Here is a 19,533-nt window from a genome sequence, read left to right as displayed (position 1 = left end):
CATAAATGAGATAGACTTAAATCATCCAAACAACCCATCAGTAAAATGATATACACCTTCGCTGACAAAATAATATATGGACAACCAGACACCGTCTGGGCCCGTGCGCAAACATCATCTCCATCTAATTCATATTTGGGTGAGGAGCCACTCTCTCCTTATTCAATCTACACATGCAACTCACACACTGAAAATATAACATCCTTTACAGTTTCCTGTTATCCTTCTGCATTCACCATTTCAATTCACATATCTAACTTTTGATTTAAATTTCATTACATTAGAACATGGTTTAGCCATTTCCCCTTTACAACCACATCTCCTAGGGTCACTCGTCCAATCTGTATATTCCTTATCATAGGCCATACACATGCAATTATCACGCCTGTCATAAATATCCTTAAAATGTGAAGAACTGGTGTTATTACTCTTTATGACCTAATACTTACATCAGCATTGACCTTACCATTTCTCTTATACTCTTTCATATCTTTTTGATTCTCTACATTCACTTCCTCATATCTCTATTCATACAATAGCTCGGTACACCTTGTGCCCATCCCACTCCCCTGGACCAGAGCGATAGCTTATTTGCGTTTTGAAACACTTGCCATCCACAAACTCTCTTACATGTTTTCATCATCAGTTGATCCTTACAATACTCATCTACGTCTCATGTGAATATGCCATTGGCAATCAAACTCCTTAGAACAGCAATATAGTCCTCCACCCAAATAGTTCAAAAGCATAAACCACTTCCTATTGTCCAAATGCCTCTCTCCTCCAAATGCCAGTACTTATATAATGAAAACACTGCACACCTCCTCAACAGTATGAACAGCCTCGGCTTGACCCAGATCGTCCCCGACCCTACACACACCGCAGGACACATGCTGGACCCCATTTTCACCTTCAGCAACCATGTCAAATTCAGCCATGTCACAGAACTCACATGGACCGATCACTCCATCATCCACTTCAGCATCTCCAACCCCTACACCTTCAACTCCTAGATGACCAGCGCCCCCCACCAGAGGTGGAATAAAATAAAATCTCAGAGACCAGAAGGGTGGATGCTGTCAACACCTCCAACCCCTCTATTGCCACCAACCTCGAACGAGGAGTGAAAAACGTTATCCCCGGGATCGTCAATTGCACAGACAGCAAGAGCGACATCCAGAGAAAATCTTTCAGAAAAGCTAGCTGGTACACCCAAGAACTCAGAACAGTGAAACAAGACTGCAGAGAGCTAGAGAGGAGATAACTCGCCAGCAAGGACCCCTCCGATAGAGCAGCCTTCAAGACCTCCCTCAACCTCTTCCACCATCTGCTGAGGCCAATAATGAAGACAGCCCTTGCTGCACGGATCAAAACCAGTGCCAGCAACATCGTTAAGGAATTCTCCAACCTGGCTGCCAGTGAAAACAACATCACACCCTCATAGGAGCTGTGCGACAACTTCACCCACTTCTTCCACAATAATATTGCAGCCGTATACAGAAACTTAGAACCGCAACCCACACCTATTGAATTCCTCATTAGATACAACACCACTGTAACCGACACAAACCACACATTGTCCACCGGGAACATCCTCTCCACCCAGTACATCACCTCCACCATGAAATCCATCTACTCAGGCGCTCACACAGACCCATGCCTGCACCACATTTTCAACCATGGAAACCAAAGGATCGTCCAGGAACTCACCACCCTGCTCAACACCTCTATCGCCACTGCAACATTTCCTGAGGGTTGGAAACACACCAAAGTCATACCACTACTCACAAAACCCTCCGCTGACCACAGAGAACCCAAAACTAGTTGCCAATCTCTCTGCTCCCATTCCCAACGACGATACTGGAAAAGATCATCAGCAAGCAACTCATAACATACCTGGAGCAGAACCAGCTACTCTACGCCTCTCAGTCCAGCTTCCGCCGCAGTCACATCACCAAAACTGCCTTGATCACAGCCATCAATGGCATCTGACCGCTCCTCAATCGAGGAGAAACATTAGCTTTGATCCTCCTCAACTTCTCAGCAGCCTTCATCACTGTATCGTACCACATCTACTCCACCACATCAGCATCCAAGGGGACACGCTCAGATGGATCACCTCCTTCCTCAGCAGAAGAACCCAGAGCATCCACCTCCCACCTTTCACCTCTGGCCCCAAGGAGATCACCTGCGGTGTTCCCCAGGTCTTATCTCTCAGCCCAGGCTCTTCAACGCAAACATCATCAGAACCCATGGTCTCAACACAATTTCCTACACGGACGACACCCAACTCGTCCTCTTACCCAACGAGGACCCCTCCACCACCACAACCATCTTCCACAGATGCATGACAAGTGTTGCTGTCTGAATGAAGAACAGTAGCCTGCAGCTGAACATAGACAAGATGGAAGTACTGATCTTTGGCAATAGCAGCAACACATGGAACAACTCCTGGTGGCCATCAGACCCACACCCTCTGACCACAGCAGACACCTCAAAATCATCATTGACAACAAGATATCATAGATAAGGTGCCACTTTTGTAGTTCTGACCTAGAATCCACTCAGCCACCAGATGTGTCAACATGTAGTCACTTAAGACATTGGCTTGCACCTTAATGGCAAACATATATTATTTTGCCAACAGTCTACCCTAATTTTTGATAACATCGTTTTGACTTGTTTTTCAGTGTTTATAATGAGACTAGATTTAGTGGCTGTTAATGCCCCATACACTTGAATGGTTATTGGGCCCCCTTCATAGATTAGGTAATAATGTCCTTTATGGAAGTTCAGTAGTACCTCTTGTCCTTCTTATTATATTCTTAACCTTAGATACCATAGCATACAGCACATTGTACTATGACGTTCACTGATGCCCAGACATTTATAAGATTAGTCCTATCCAAATTTATTGCAAAAAAAAAACCAAAACGTCGGGCCAATGTTTACTAACGAATTATCGATTGTCTGGCTAGGATTGATTAAAAAAAAAAAACACACATGAATGTGGGTTCACCATTGGCCTTGTCACAGAAAATTCAATCAGGACTACATAAAATCAAAACAAGTTTAATCATGAAACTTTAATACAAAAAAAGGTTGTTTAAGGTTAAGACATAAATGAAGGGAGGAAGCACAAGTACACGTGTTCTCACTTTCTCGCAGTTATTAGGCTGTTTGGCGTCAGGCCACCCTGCTATCATCCTCTTTTAAGTCACAGGTATTTATTTTCTACCCTTATTTCATTAAATGCAAACGTCCCCTTCATTCTCGCATTGCCAGGTTTGCCTCTATCTGTTACCTAAATGCTGCGAATGAAGTTCTGATAACGAAATGCTTCATTAACATTTTAAAAAGGAGCCCCCCCCCCCCCAAACCTCAGTGTCTGGGTCTCCACCTTCAAGAATGCAGTCTGGGGAACCTGTCATCACACTCCGTCTTCTGCCATGTTAAACCATAGGCATCCTAAATGTAACCCATTTTTCGTTCTAATTAATACAGTGAGCCAACCCAGAAGAAGATCACTCCAGCATTTGCAGGATCTCCTTCCTCTCCCCCCACCCGAGCTGATTAGCTCCCCTTGCTCAAACTGCGATCGAGTAGTAACCTAGCAGGGAAGTAGACTGTACTTAATATAGTACTATTTTCACATGCAAATCATGTTTCTTTTTACAGTCTTTCATTTTCAAATTGCATGCTAAGTCAAAAAACGTCCCCTTTAATACTAAAATTTGGCATGTAAAACTGACGTTTACTTAAAACTTATGAGGGAAACCTCTTTATCCTTTCAAATGACTCTTTCCTTTCCACCAACCTACTTCTCTCTGCATTATACTTGTCCCTGAGCACTGCCTTCTCTAAGGCAAATGCATGGTTTCTTAATCTATGTTATTGTATTTCTCTAAACTGCCTGTAACTGTTTTAAAAGATTACAACTACTTGTTTTTGGAAAACTATACCCCTGCAATTTAACACTACTTAATTTACTTTGGCTAATATATTAAACCCACCAAACATACATGTGAACTCACACACACCTTTCCCCAGTAATGATCACACCTAACTACTATTACTTTCATCTACTACAAAGAAACTAGAATGAATGCATGGAAGGGTTTATTTGATATCACAAGGCTGTTCCCCATAACCAGCAATAGCCAATTACACTAGACTCAGAACTAACCTTGGGTTCTAAAGCAGCGTCCTGTCCGGTGTAAGGTGTTTCATCATCTTGTCAGGAGTAGAAAGCACTACATAGTTGCAATTATAATGGTGCAATGTAAGGATGTGATATTTGCTAGAGTGGCTAACTGACCTCAGAATGGAAGAGACAGCAAATAATCATTGTCAATGTAAGTGGAATTTGGGTGCAAGAAACATAATTTCCTAGAGCCATATATCTATTAGGGCAAAAGCCCTCATCAACTTCTCAAGTGTGGTCCTTGGTGTTTGCTCTTGCCAACTGCAGTCAGTAGCCCGACTGAATATTGGGGACTAACATTACACCAAAATTGCCCTCTCCCCCTTAATTGGGCCAGGGGAGTTAGTAGGTGTGATGCAAGGCAATTCGAAAATCAGTATCTTGACATTGACCAGAACATAGCATGATTCCAAACCTATAGTAGGTATACCCTTGAACAGTGGTTCCCAACCTTTTGAGTTCTGTGGACCCCCCACTTTATCATTACTGGAGCCCAGGGACCCCCAATGAATCATTATTGGAATCCGGGGACCCCCACTAAGTCATTACTGAAAGCTGGGTACCTAATCTGTTAATATTATGTAATTTTCTAAGCAATCACGGACTCCCTGAGGAGGCCTCGCTGACCCCCAAGGGGTCCCCGGACCACAGGTTGGGAACCACTGGCCTAGAAGAGTCCTTTGAGAGCAACAGTTAGTCACTGCATGGCTAACTTCCTTTTCCATGTTGGAAACTAAAAAAGGAAAATATTGTAATGTTAGTGTTCCAGGTTGTGACCCAAAACCAATTGATTACAAATTCTTCAAAATGTTCCAATGCCTATGGATGAGATGAGTATATACCAAACTGATATGATCGTCTGCATGGGTTTTACATATGTAGTTGCTATCCTTGAGTTTATTAATGCTTTAAAGTCAGTTAATATTTCACATTGCTGTTCCAATATTGCCTTATTAAATAGCGATTCAGCTTTAGTTGAAGACTAGAACAAGTTTCTCCCAACTTGTATAGACAACTAAAAAGCACTCTGCTTAGCCTGAGTCCCTTCCAAGTACAAATGATTATCTGCCCCCTCCCCCTTTTTTCTTTTTTTTTTTTGCTCCTTTATAAATGATTATCGGGCCACTCCTTTTGTCCTCGATCCACCCTCCCCAAACCCTCCACCATGTGATGTTTCCCCTCACCCTTCCAGATCCTTCACCAAATAAGGTCTACCAGTTAGCCAAGATGCTTAAATAGAGGCAGAACAAGCTCACTGTAACCCTTAACCCACCCCACAATCATGCTTATGAGATTAAAGACATAAACAAGCTTGCACGTAAAGATGAAGATGAAAATGAAGATTTGGAGGAGCATTAGCAAACATTGAAGTTCCTATCCCACTGCACCCCACCTTCAAATTTCAATGAGACCTTGTGGTAAACTCAAAGGCATTTCCTAGTAGTAAGCTCAGTGGCATTTGTAACAATCTCAACCACTTCCTGTATTCCTGAATCTTTGATTTTTTTAAACTTTTAGATGAGCATTACCCACTACAGGTGTGAGAAAGTTAGTTCACCAACTGCTATGCACCACCGTTGGTGTAGCAATAGAATATATTTCCTTGATAACCTATAGTTTGGAACAGTCTTTAAAGAAGAGATAAGCACCAGTTGTTTAAAGTTGAAGGCAAAGAACAACCTGACTTAAAGTGATTATTGGCTAATGTTGCACTGCAAAAGATACAGACATCATTATAATGGTTAACCCTACGGGAGCTTCAACTGATAGACCGACAAGGCACCTATCAAAAGTTCCAAAAAGCTGTCAGAGTACCGTTTTCAATTTGAACGTCTTGGGGTGTAGGATTTTGAGCATTTACTAAATGGATTACTTGATATCTCAGGGTACAGTTCAGATATTGCAAAAACCTCTATAGCCCAAGTTTTGATGAGGTCTTCAGTTTAAAAGAGTGGATTGAGAACTCTTAGCATGCAAGCGTTGTACTTCTGCAGCTGCCTCCACACTCTTTCCTATTCCAATTCTCCCTGTCTAGTGTAATTATGGAATCCATTATCATTTACAAAACTCTAATCTGTAGGCCTTACGATATGTTATTATTAAAATATCATGGGTGAAGCACAGTTCTATGGGACAGGATTTAGGTTATTTTATAAGGAATTATGTTTGATGAACTTTTAATACTTATTCAGTCACGCTGTACTCAGGCCTCACATTTTCTTCCTACAGGAGCAGGTGCAGAAGATGAAAGATATGCTGAATAATGTAGCCTCTGATGAGGCCAATTTAGAGGCCAAGATTGAAAAGAGAAAGCTGGAACTGGAAAGAAATCAAAAGCGACTTCAGACTCTTCAGAGTGTAAGGTGAGAACAAATTCCTCAAGAGCTATGTGCCAGAGAGTAGTGTTGGCTGTGCGACATGTCGTAGGAGTTATGCTTTCTTAATCCCCAAAACCTTGGTGAATGGGGGATTTTGGCTTCAGTAGTTGATAGTGTTTATTGTAGATGCTTAGCTACTCATAGTTAGTTCGAAATCCATGGTTATCCCTTTTAACAGGTCCCTGCATATTATTTTTGTTCTTTGAGACACAAGGTGACAAAGGGAGTTGAGGGAAATGTAAGTTGAATATTACGAGAAAATAGATACGTTGGTACAGGGCAGTGATTTTGGAGCTCCAGTGCTACGTGGAGACCTCAACAGGTATTGTATGGAAGCAAGAGAAAGAAAAGAGGAACCTGAAACTATTACTCCTTGTGGAAAGAGCACTTTCATAGGAGAAAAAAATACAACAGAAAGTTTAATGTTACCTATGAAGCCCCTTGGGAGACATTGATCCATTTCCACAATACTTTATACACCGGTTTCATTTCTCTCTGAAAGCTTCACAGGCTTGGCCGTTTTAAGATGCAGATGCGGATGATAGATATGGAGTTCCAAAGGGTGTAGTGACAGAATATGGTAATGAGAGTGGAAAAAGTGTAGGTAAGAAAAGAGACCGAGGCAGATAAATAACTGGAGCCCACGGTAGAGACGCAGATGCGAGAGATTGAAGTACTGCTGAAAGTGATTGACCCTCGGTCCTGCCCGTCCTCTAGGTCATACAGAAGGAATGGGTGAAGCTTTGATCTTTCTCCTCTCACTGCATGGAGAGTTAAGGGAGCCCTCGGGACACATTCTGAAGGACTCAGGGTTTGTCAGACACAGAGAAGGGCTGTGTTTTTTTAACACCAGTGTTTGGGTTAGGGATTGTCACTTCTAGCAATTTACCTGTTTAATTTGTTTGAGCTGGCTGTTTCACAAGCCTAACAAGATTTGCCTGTGGAATGCAATTTTGTTTCAGAAAATCATGCTAATTTAGCTGCTCCTATATGTATATTTATTAAAGAATTATACCGCAGTACATAAACTCTCAGACTTCCAGCTTTTCCTTCTGTTCCAATTCTCTAAGCCCTAAAACACCTATGCCCAAGCAACGTGTCCTGCCTCTTGTCCTGCCATTCTACTGCACGCCTGGAATCCCTAATGCTACTCTTTAGCGCCTTCTTTTTGCAGCATTCTTTGGCGCTGCCGTCTTGTTTTTCAAGTTAAGAGTGTACTGAGTAAGCCTATATTTTACCGTTCAAATATACGCTTTTGCTTTTTGCGTTGTACACCTAGTAACCCAGTTGTCGTTTTAGCCGGGTATACCACTGACCTGTTCGCAAGGAAAGCATTTGAGACACGATTAAAATTAGCCCTCATTATTGCTGAGCAGTGTAATTCGTATAACATCATCCATATCAGAAGACATCAGTTACGAAATAACACAGGCTAGTGCTCATTTTACACTATGTGGCTTTGCATTGTTTGTGTTCCTGGTCTGCTACTCATTTGTTGTCTAGTTTTGCATTGTATGATCTTGTCAGTCACACCTCCTTTGAGGCTGTCTTTGAATGTGTCACTTATCTCCTTCTAATTTGGTGTGTGTTTGATCCTAGTTGTGTTGTCATTGTTTGCTCCAGATGAATCCAAGCATGTGTCTCTTAGCAATATCTCCCTTTACTATCTTATCCAACTCCTTTAAACCTCTTTGGGAATGGCTTATTGTGGCTGGACACAATGAGTCATTCCTGACTAATGCGAAACTTGTTCTCTCAGTCCACAGTTCCAAAATTGGTAGTGCAAACAGCCCTATTCTCTGGCTCCCATGCTATAAACTCCTCTAGCACCCATCACCATTAATATACTGTAAACCCAATCTGTCCTGTTTGGCACCTCAGTTTCCTGCCTTTTCGGAAATTATATACCCAGACACAACCCCAGTCCAGCTCCAACCAGGATCACAAGTCTGCTCTTCTACTATTGGTAAGCCCAGCAACTTTGTCTAGGCTGTGTCAGATAAATCCTGGCTTGCAGCACCTGTACAGTTGTATATGTCTGTTGTTGCAGTGTTTCTCTTCTGCATCGAAAAGTCCAGTATCTCTAATTTTACCCATATATTGCTTATTTGCTTACTTGAATTCTCAGGCCAGCTTTCATGGACGAGTATGAGAAAATTGAAGAAGAACTGCAGAAACAATACAGCACGTACTTGGAGAAATTTCGTAACTTGTCATACCTAGAACAACAGCTTGATGACTATCACAGAACAGAGCAAGAGAGATTTGAGGTACGTTTCAGAATGGTAAAATAAACCAAAAGTATGATATGTCAAACATAGTCATGGGACCGTAGGTGGTGGCCTGTCAGCAGACAGACATTTTTGGATCACTCATTTTACCCTCATTTGCTTTCGCCTCCAACTTTCCTCATTGGCTCAGGCTTTCTTTGAAAGGGCAGGTGGCCCAGGGCTTCTGTCCTTACCATGCTGAGACCAGCTAGCAAGATGTGTTTTAAAACATGTCCGCAAAAGAAAATAAAAACTGTATGAACAATGGCGTTCTTGTGCAATAAACGGAGCGTAAGTAGTGATATATATATATGTTCGATGGCATGTGTAGCTGCAGATACACATGCTGTGCACATCCCGCCATCTAGTGTTGGGCTCGGAGTGTTACAAGTTGTTTTTCTTCGAAGAAGTCTTTTCGAGACACGAGATCGAGGGACTCCTCCCATTTCGGCTCCATTGCGCATGGGCGTCGACTCCATCTTGGATTGTTTTTTTTCCGCCATCAGGTTCAGACGTGTTCCTTTTCGCTCCGGGTTTCGGGTTGGAAAGTTAGTTAGAATCTCGGAAAAATCGTCGGTATTGTTTGCGTTCGGTATCGGGTTAGTTATAACAGATCGACACCGACTTTTGAAGAGCTCCGGTGGCCCTTCGGGGTTTTTTCGATCCCCTGTCGGGGCCTGGTCGGCCCGGCCACGTGTCTCTTCAAGGCTGATGGAACGGACCCCATTCCGCTTCTGCCCAAAATGCCATAACAAGTATCCATATACAGATCAGCATCTGGTCTGTACCTTGTGTTTGTCGCCAGAACACAAGGAAGATACTTGTGAAGCCTGTCGAGCGTTTTGGTCCAGGAAGACACTAAGAGACCGAAGAGCAAGAAGACTGCAGATGGCGTAGGCGCTGACAGGACAAGGGCGTTTCGAGGAGGAAGAAGAAACCTTCTCCATCCAGGAATCGGACTCGGACGAGCTCGATCCCGAAGAAATGCCAAAAACCGTGAGTAAGACGTCGAAACATAAAAAACTCACAAGAAGACCACAAAAGACCAGGGGACGCCACCTCCAACAGGCCATGGCTTAACCCGAAAAATAGGTGACCGAACATCGGGACATAAAAAGGGCACGCTGGTGTCGAAATCATCCGACTCCGGTCGAGATACTACCACACAGCAATCTCGGGCCCGAGATAGCGGCTCCGAGCAAGTTCGGCACCGAGACAGCAGCACCGAAATGAGTCGGCACCAAGAGACAACGACGCCGAAAATAAAAAAGATTTTGTCGGAACCGAAAAAAGTAGCCGAAAAGGTTTCGATACCGAAACATCAGGCCTCGGAACCGAAATCAAGTTCCTACACAGAGGAACAAGGACTGTCCTCACAAATGAAAATACATAGATTTGGACAGGAATTGGAGACAATGGAGCCAGACTACACCCAAGGAAGACTCCACATCCAAAAAGAAACGGGGAAGATCAGCACTCTCCCTCCTATTAGAATGAAACGCAAACTTGCCGTCCAGGAGAAAGACAAGCAGCCACAGGCAAAGGTGGCTAAACAAGTAAGCCCGTCACCGTCTCCACAACGCTCGCCGCAACCATCACCGGTAGCCACTCCACCTATGATGCAATCCCCGACTCGTACAGGGATGAGTCAAGATGACCCTGACGGGTGGGATCTTTATGATGCGCCAGTGTCAGATAATAGTCCTGACTGTTATCCAGCTAAACCGTCGCCACCAGAAGATAGTACAGCCTACGCACAGGTGGTGTCGAGGGTAGCGGCATTTCATAATGTCAACCTGCATGCAGAGCCCATTGAAGACGACTTTCTATTTAATACACTGTCGTCCACACACAGCCAGTACCAGAGTCTCCCCATGCTTCCTTGAATGCTAAAACACTCCAAACAAGTGTTTGAGGAGCCTGTAAAAGGAAGGGCCATTACTCCAAGAGTGGAGAAAAAATACAAACCGCCACCAACAGACCCCGTGTACATCACACAACAGCTAACACCGGACTCAGTTGTAGTAGGGGCAGCTTGCAAAAGAGCGAACTCACATACTTCAGGAGATGCACCACCTCCAGATAAAGAAAGTCGAAAATTCGACGCAGCTGGGAAAAGGGTGGCGGCACAGGCAGCAAACCAGTGGCGTATTGCAAACTCACAGGCTTTGTTGGCCAGATGCGATAGGGCTCATTGGGACGAAATGCAACACTTTATAGAACATTTGCCCAAGGAGTTCCAGAAGAGAGCAGAGCAATTAGTAGAAGAAGGACAGAGTATCTCCAACAATCAGATACGGTCAGCAATGGATGCAGCAGACACAGCTGCTAGAACTGTCAACACAGCAGTGACAATAAGGAGACATGCATGGCTGCGTACATCAGGATTTAAACCAGAAATACAGCAAGCTGTGCTGAATATGCCATTTAACGGACAGCAGTTGTTTGGGCCGGAGGTGGACACTGCTATCGAAAAACTTAAGAAAGACACTGATACGGCCAAAGCCATGGGCGCACTCTACTCCCCACAGAGCAGAGGCACATTTCGAAAAACACAGTTTCGAGGGTGGTTTCGAGGGCAAAGCACAGAACCCACAACCTCACAAACAAGGCCCACTTATCAGAGCCAATATCTGCGGGAAGTTTTTGGGGACAATATAGAGGGGGACAGTTCCAAAAAAGTAGAGGGAAGTTCCAAAGTCCCAAAACTCCACAAAACAAACAGTGACTTACACGTCACAAATCCCCAACACGTAACACATGTGGGGGGGAGACTAACCAAGTTCTACAAACAATGGGAGGAAATAACAACAGATACTTGGGTATTAGCAATTATCCAGCATGGTTATTGCATAGATTTTCTCAATTTCCCTCCAAATGTCCCACCGAAAACACACAATATGTCAAAACAACACATAGACCTTCTACAACTGGAAGTACAAGCGTTGTTACAAAAAGAAACAATAGAATTAGTACCAGTTCATCAGAAAGGAACAGGAGTTTACTCTCTGTACTTTCTCATACCCAAAAAGGACAAAACTATAAGACCTATATTAGATCTCAGAACGTTAAACACCTACATCAAATCAGATCACATGCACATGGTGACATTACAGGACGTAATCCCATTGCTCAAACAGCAAGACTACATGACAACACTAGACCTAAAGGATGCATACTTCCATATACCGATACATCCTTCACACAGAAAGTACCTAAGGTTTGTATTCCAAGGGGTACATTACCAAATCAAGGTGTTGCCATTTGGGATAACAACTGCGCCAAGAGTTTTTACAAAATGCCTGGCAGTGGTAGCTGCGCATATCAGAAGACAGCAGATACACGTGTTCCCATACCTAGACGATTGGCTAATCAAAACCAAAACGCAGAAAAGGTGTTCACAACACACAAAGTATGTTATCGACACACTCCACAAAATAGGTTTCTCAATCAACTACACAAAGTCGCACATTCAGCCGTGCCAAACACAGCAATACTTAGGGGTGACAATCGACACAAAAAAGGGGTTGCCACTCCAAGTCCACAAAGGGTACAAGCTTTTCACAAGGTAATACAGGTCATGTATCCAGAACAAAAAATACAGGTCAAGATGGTAATGAAACTACTAGGCATGATGTCCTCATGCATAGCCATTGTCCCAAACACCAGATTGTACATGCGGCCCTTACAACAGTGCCTAGCATCACAATGGTCACAGGCACAGGGTCAACTTCTAGATCTAGTGCTGATAGACCGCCAAACACCTCGCTTCTATGGTGGAGCAACATAAACTTAAACCAAGGGCGGCCTTTTCAAGACTCAGTGCCTCAATACGTAATGACTACGGATGTCTCCATGATAGGATGGGGCGCTCATCTCAATCAACACAGCATCCAGGGACAATGGGACACTCAGCAAAGACAACTTCACATAAATCACTTAGAACTACTGGCAGTATTTCTAGCGCTAAAAGCATTTCAACCCATAATAAGCCAAAAACACATCCTTGTCAAAACAGCCAACATGACAACGATGTATTATCTAAACAAACAAGGAGGAACACACTCAACTCAGTTGTGTCTTCTAGCACAAAAAATATGGTATTGGGCGAGTCACAACCACATTCGCCTAATAGCACAGTTTATTCCAGGGATTCAGAATCAGTTAGCAGACAATCTTTCTCAGGATCATCAACAGATCCACGAATGGGAGATTCACCCCGAAATACTAAACACTTACTTCCAAAGATGGGGAACACCACAAATAGACCTATTTGCAACAAAAGAAAACGCAAAATGCCAAAACTTCGCATCCAGATACCCACAAGATCAGTCCCAGGGCAATGCGTTATGGATGAGTTGGTCAGGGATATTTGCATACGCTTTTCCCCCTCTCCCACTCCTTCCATATCTAGTAAACAAATTGAGTCAAAACAAACTCAAACTCATACTAATAGCACCAACTTGGGCAAGACAACCTTGGTACACAACACTACTAGACCTCTCAGTAGTGCCTCATGTCAAACTACCAAAAAAAACAGATCTGTTAACTCAACACAAACAACAGATCAGACACCCAAATCCAGCATCGCTGAATCTAGCAATTTGGCTCCTGAAATCTTAGAATTCGGACACTTAGACCTTACACAGGAATGTATGGAGGTCATAAAACAAGCTAGGAAACAAACCACTAGACATTGCTATGCAAATAAGTGGAAAAGATTTGTTTATTATTGCCACAATAATCAAATCCAGCCATTACACGCATATGCTAAAGACATTGTAAGCTACTTACTACATTTGCAAAAGTCAAAGCTAGCTTTTTCATCCATTAAAATACATCTTACCGCAATTTCAGCTTATCTGCAAATTACACACTCAACTTCATTATTTAGGATACCAGTCATTAAAGCATTTATGGAAGGCCTAAAGAGAATTATACCACCAAGAACACCACCAGTTCCTTCGTGGAACCTCAACATTGTCTTAACTCGCCTCATGGGTCCACCCTTCGAACCTATGCACTCATGTGAAATGCAATACTTAACATGGAAGGTTGCATTCCTAATTGCTATCACATCTCTAAGAAGAGTAAGTGAGATACAAGCATTTACCATACAAGAACCATTTATTCAGATACACAGGCATAAAGTAGTCTTACGAACAAATCCTAAATTCTTACCAAAAGTCATATCACCGTTCCACTTGAACCAAACAGTAGAACTACCAGTGTCCTTTCCACAGCCAGATTCTGTAGCTGAAATATCACTACATACATTAGACATCAAAAGAGCGTTAATGTACTACATTGACAGAACAAAACTAATTCGAAAAACAAAGCAATTATTTATTGCTTTCCAAAAACCTCATACAGGAAATCCAATTTCTAAACAAGGCATTGCTAGGTGAATAGTTAAGTGCATTAAAATCTGTTATCTTAAAGCAAAAAGAGAACTGCCTATTACACCAAAGGCACACTCAACTAGAAAGAAAGGTGCTACCATGGCCTTTCTAGGAAATATTCCAATGACCGAAATATGTAAGGCAGCTACATGGTCTACGCCTCATACATTTACCAAACACTACTGTGTAGATGTGTTAACGGCACAACAAGCCACAGTAGGTCAAGCAGTACTATGAACATTGTTTCAAACAACTTCAACTCCTACAGGCTGAACCACCGCTTTTGGGGAGATAATGGCTTACTAGTCTATGCACAGCATGTGTATCTGCAGCTACACATGCCATCGAACGGAAAATGTCACTTACCCAGTGTACATCTGTTTGTGGCATTAGTCGCTGCAGATTCACATGCGCCCACCCACCTCCCCGGGAGCCTGTAGCCGTTTAGAAGTTGATCTTGAACATTTGTAAATTTGTAAATATATTACTTTAAACTACATTATGTACATACTTATTCACTCCATTGCATGGGCACTATTACTAGCATACACAACTCCTACCTCACCCTCTGCGGGGAAAACAATCTAAGATGGAGTCGACGCCCATGCGCAATGGAGCCGAAATGGGAGGAGTCCCTCGATCTCGTGACTCGAAAAGACTTCTTCGAAGAAAAACAACTTGTAACACTCCGAGCCCAACACTAGATGGCGGGATGTGCACAGCATGTGAATCTGCAGCGACTAATGCCACGAACAGATGTACACTGGGTAAGTGACATTTTCCATATATATATATATATATATATATATGTATATATATATATATATATATTTACGCAGAGTGCAGTAGGGAAAAAGGCATTCAGCTTATCCCTAGCGACATTCAGATCACACCAACCAAAAAGTACAGTACTTGTTCTTATTAGGTCAAAGCCTACCTAACTGTGCAGTTCTCTCATTTGCTAAAGATATCTTGGGGGCATTCAAAACTTCCCTGTGAATACATTCCACCTGTTGCTTACCGTTGGCTTTGTGGTTTCTAACTCACATTTTCTGAATTTCTTTTGCTGGCTTTATATATTTTAGGCTGTCCAGAGTGGTTGTATGATAGAACCACGCATGCAACTATCTTGTGCAATCACTACAACGCATGCATCATTACCACGCATGCATTTACAACAAAACGTTTTACTAGGCATATGCCTTTACCACAAAAAGTGTTAAGTATAACCCCATACCTGTATATATGTATATGTATATATATATATGTATATATATATATATGTACCTTGCCATGCAAAAACCCTACCCACCTTAAACCCTAAAAATGCCCTTATCACCCTAAAACCCATACTGACCGTAAACCTCCCTTATCACCCAAAAACCATTCCCACCCTAAAACCTAAAAATGCCCCTACAACTCAAAAACCCATACACACCCTAATACCTAAAAACACCCTTACCACCCAAAAACCCATCCCCACCCAAAAACCTATACCCACCCTAAAACCAAAAACTGCTGTTACCACCCAAATACCCACACCCACCCTAAAACCTAAAATTGCCCTTATAACCCAAAAACCTATACCCACCCTAAAACCCCAAAATCGCCTTAACCACTCTAAATCCTATACCCACCCTTTAGCCTAAAAATCCCTTATCCCCCAAAATCCCACACCCACCCTAAAACCTAAAAATGCCTGTACCACCCAAAAAACCATGTAAACCGTAAACACCGCCTTACCACCCATAAACCCATACCCATCCTAAAACCTAAAAATGCCCCTCCCACCCAAAAGCACACACGCACCCTAAAACCTAAAAACTGCCTTACCACCCAAAAACCCTTCCCCCAAACCCTAAAAATGCGTTTACCACTCTAAAACTCATACCCACCCTAAACCCTACCACCAAAAAGCCCAACCCACTGTAAAACCTAAAAGCACCCATACCACCCAAAATCCAGCACACACCCTAACCCCTAAAAAGCCCATATATATATATACACACACACACACACACACACACATATACATACATACATACATACATACATACATACATACATAAACACTTAATGCATTGTGAAGGTTTAGCAGGTAAGTACAGGTGAGTATTAATACCTACCATGCATATGCCTTTACCAGTTGCACCTTTAGAATGAAATACTATGTAAAGGCATGCATTGTAAAGGTATATTTGTGGTAAAGGCATGCGTGGTGAAGGCATATGCATGGTAATGCCTTCGTGGTTATGTTCATGCGTGGTAATGACCATGTTATAATGGCTGTTTCACGTCCAGAGTAAGTTTGTCACTCCCAAGGAGCAAAGCCTTTTCACACCATCTCCTCTTTACTCTTCCACAATATGCTCCTTTCTGTGAACAGGCCTGTTAATCTTGTTCTTGTCTCGTCACATTTGAGGTCCATTCAAAGACCAAAGTCAAATGTCAGGCTCTGTCTTCCGAAGAAGATTGGTTTGTAATTATCTTTCTCCGATTTCAAACTGAGAGGATTTTATGTCAGTTACCAATCAACAAGCACACAAAATATTATCACGCTAAAGAAAGATGGCCTTCTAGTGCCACAAAACAGAAGCTATCACCTGGCGATAAATGTCACAGGGACTATCACCTGCAAGATTCATGTAATGTATGTCACCCAGTTGCAACTCATTTTTGCGATGATATTTTCATTTCTCGTCCATCCATAGTGTTCTAAAAGGAAGCTGCATTCTTCTGCCTACATCACAGGGTCTTTGGCAGCCAATTTTCAGCCATCACCCAGACTTGCTAAATCTTTTTCATCTGCTTGTCATCACTCACCTCTCCTTGAGTAACGTACTCTAGCATGGTCAAGCACCACTGTAGTGTCACAATTTCCAATTTCACCTTATCCACAGTCTCTCCTCTGTCTGCCACAACCAATTCAAAGAGTGTTTTTACATGACCAAGCACAGGTGGTTCTAGAATCCAATCTTATCTCACATTTCTCTAAGGCAGGCATGCTATGTGGACTAAAGTGATAAGACCCTGAACACTCGTCGGTCTCTGTATAGCTTTCTGACGTCGGTCTCTGTATAGCTTTCCGACTTGTTCTTCTCGTGTTCTGCACATTAAGCCCATATGAGCTCCCTAATAGCTTTCTCTGTAACTCTTGAGTACATTAATGTAGACTGTCCTCCTGGTCTGTGCTCAAAGGATCATTGCCTCATCTGCCTCTCTCTAATCAGCGCAGTAAGGTTTTACTGGTCCTGCTTTTGCTATATACCAGATTCAGTATAAAATTGACTCTCCTTACATAATTTCTCCCAGCGATATCCGCTTTCGCTGTAAAAAAATGTAATTCCTTTTATCGTGTCATTTCATAATAAAATTGTATTATAAAAAAAAAAAACTTAAACCCTTGAAATGTAACATTACCTTGGCTTATGTTTCTCCAGCTAACAATCGATGCTCAGTGCAATTAAATTCATGTTCATATATTGCTTTTAAGCCCTCATTTGAAATTATACTTGTTTTCTCGTGCTAGCTTGGTCCAAAGAAACATTTGTTGAGTGACCCTCAACTGTGAACCACTAATTACTTATCCAGGTTGCTCTTAGCATGCCGAAGGACTCTGCTTGAAAATAAGAGGTTTCTGCGGAATTTGCTTTTGAGTTGAAAAACAAATCAGAAAAGGAGAAAATGCTGCGCGATTTCAATTGATGAGATCACATCGGCATATCCTATAACTCTGAGAACTGCCACTCCATCCATCTTGAGAATAATTCACAGGTAATTGCTTCATCATAACAAAAGAAAGTAGATGCTGTTGTGAATCTAGAGGTGGTTGTCAAGTATTGCTCACGTTAGGCCAGTCTCTGCAAGCTTGACTGACATCAAGGACAGTTTTGTTGCATAAGGCGGATCCAAATTCAAAGCGTTATTCCTAGCACTCTAGATAACCTTTGAATACCGTTTTTCCATTATTCTTACCTATTGCTCTTTTTTGCCAGAGCAACAGTATATCCATTTATTAAGTGAAGGTTTCTGCTGCCTGTGAAGTTCTTTTTAAAAATTATAACTTTGAGACCTGTCGCTCTCCCATAACCTGTCGAAACTAAGTATATAATTTTGTGAGCTGTAGTTATTTCTTCTGTCATTGCATTTGATGTGGTTTGCTGGTTAGGTGGGGTTATTCGCAGGGCAATCCTTAGTAATTGAGCGTTCAGGCTGCAGTTTCTGTGTGTGTCAGGCATCCGCTTTTAGGCCCCTAAATAAGCCCATGTCAGGAACCTGGGCGTGACTTTAAGTGCTAGTCATTGCTCTCATTAAGCTCCGACCTTTCATAAGACACCTTGTCCTGAGATTCAGTTCATAGCATTTTCCGCCAAGACGAAAAATATCTCAAAACTGGACAATAAACTATTGACTCATTCGAAAACTGGTTTGTAATATGTATGTTCAACTAATGCATTTGCACAGTCCGTCCCAAAAGTAAAGATTTTTGATCAAGTAATGCTGCTGTTTAGAGGTTCTTCCAACTAGGACTTTAAATATCCAATACAAAGACAGATGCTGAAAAGTTCACACTTTTTGAGTTGAAACAAGAAGATAAAAAAAGGTTAAACAGAATAACATACTTGACACATCCCTTTCGACCATTAAAAGTGATTTTAATGGTGGCTGAGGCTTTCCATATTTATTCAGTCTTATATTAGCCATGTTTTCTAATACAGGGAACAAGATGGAATTGCCAGTTTGGATTACAAATCTGTCAGGGATGTCCATGCCTTTCAAACTCCTGCCATTAAGGACTACATTAAGAGATGCCTGAAAATCAGAGGGAGGGATGCCAGGGTTTGAGTTCATCATGCTGGCTGGTGTGTTCCCTCAATCACTGGTCCTCACAAGTTTTTGGTCCCAGAGTGGGGAATAGAGCTTGGACCCAGTAATACTACGCTAAGTTCTGTATGTTTTGCCCAATTGAGGAGCCTTTTCTTCACATATTTTACTCTTGGTTTCAGTAGGAGGTGCAGAGGTGTGCTCCAAACTTGTTGCAGAAAACTTGTTACTTCACTTAAACCTGGCGTGACGCATAGATACAAGAGAGGTAGAGCCATGAATTTAACACTCCATTACACCACACTCTCATCAACAGACTCAGCATACAAGGGAACACCCTTAAATGGATTGCCTCTTTCCTGACAGGACGTATTCAGAGTATCTGACTATCTCCCTTCACCTTGTAACCCAATAACAGCATATGTGGCGTACCTCAAGGATTATCCCTCAGCCCC

General features: G+C 42.3%; 1 protein-coding gene across 4 annotated transcripts in view; it reads left to right on the top strand.

Moving 5' to 3' along the window:
* Nucleotides 1-19,533, top strand: part of CLUAP1 (clusterin associated protein 1) — an 851,865-nt gene that overhangs the window by 585,535 nt on the left and 246,797 nt on the right. For all 4 annotated transcript variants that reach the window (XM_069210479.1, XM_069210475.1, XM_069210478.1 and 1 more), the window contains exons 7-8: nucleotides 6,434-6,567; nucleotides 8,711-8,852. In XM_069210479.1, coding sequence (XP_069066580.1) covers nucleotides 6,434-6,567; nucleotides 8,711-8,852 — 276 coding nt within the window. The remainder of the gene's footprint in view (nucleotides 1-6,433; nucleotides 6,568-8,710; nucleotides 8,853-19,533) is intronic.

Source organism: Pleurodeles waltl, chromosome 10 (assembly GCF_031143425.1).
Source record: "Pleurodeles waltl isolate 20211129_DDA chromosome 10, aPleWal1.hap1.20221129, whole genome shotgun sequence".
Lineage (NCBI taxonomy): Eukaryota > Metazoa > Chordata > Amphibia > Caudata > Salamandridae > Pleurodeles > Pleurodeles waltl.
This window is presented reverse-complemented; position numbering and strand designations above follow the sequence as displayed.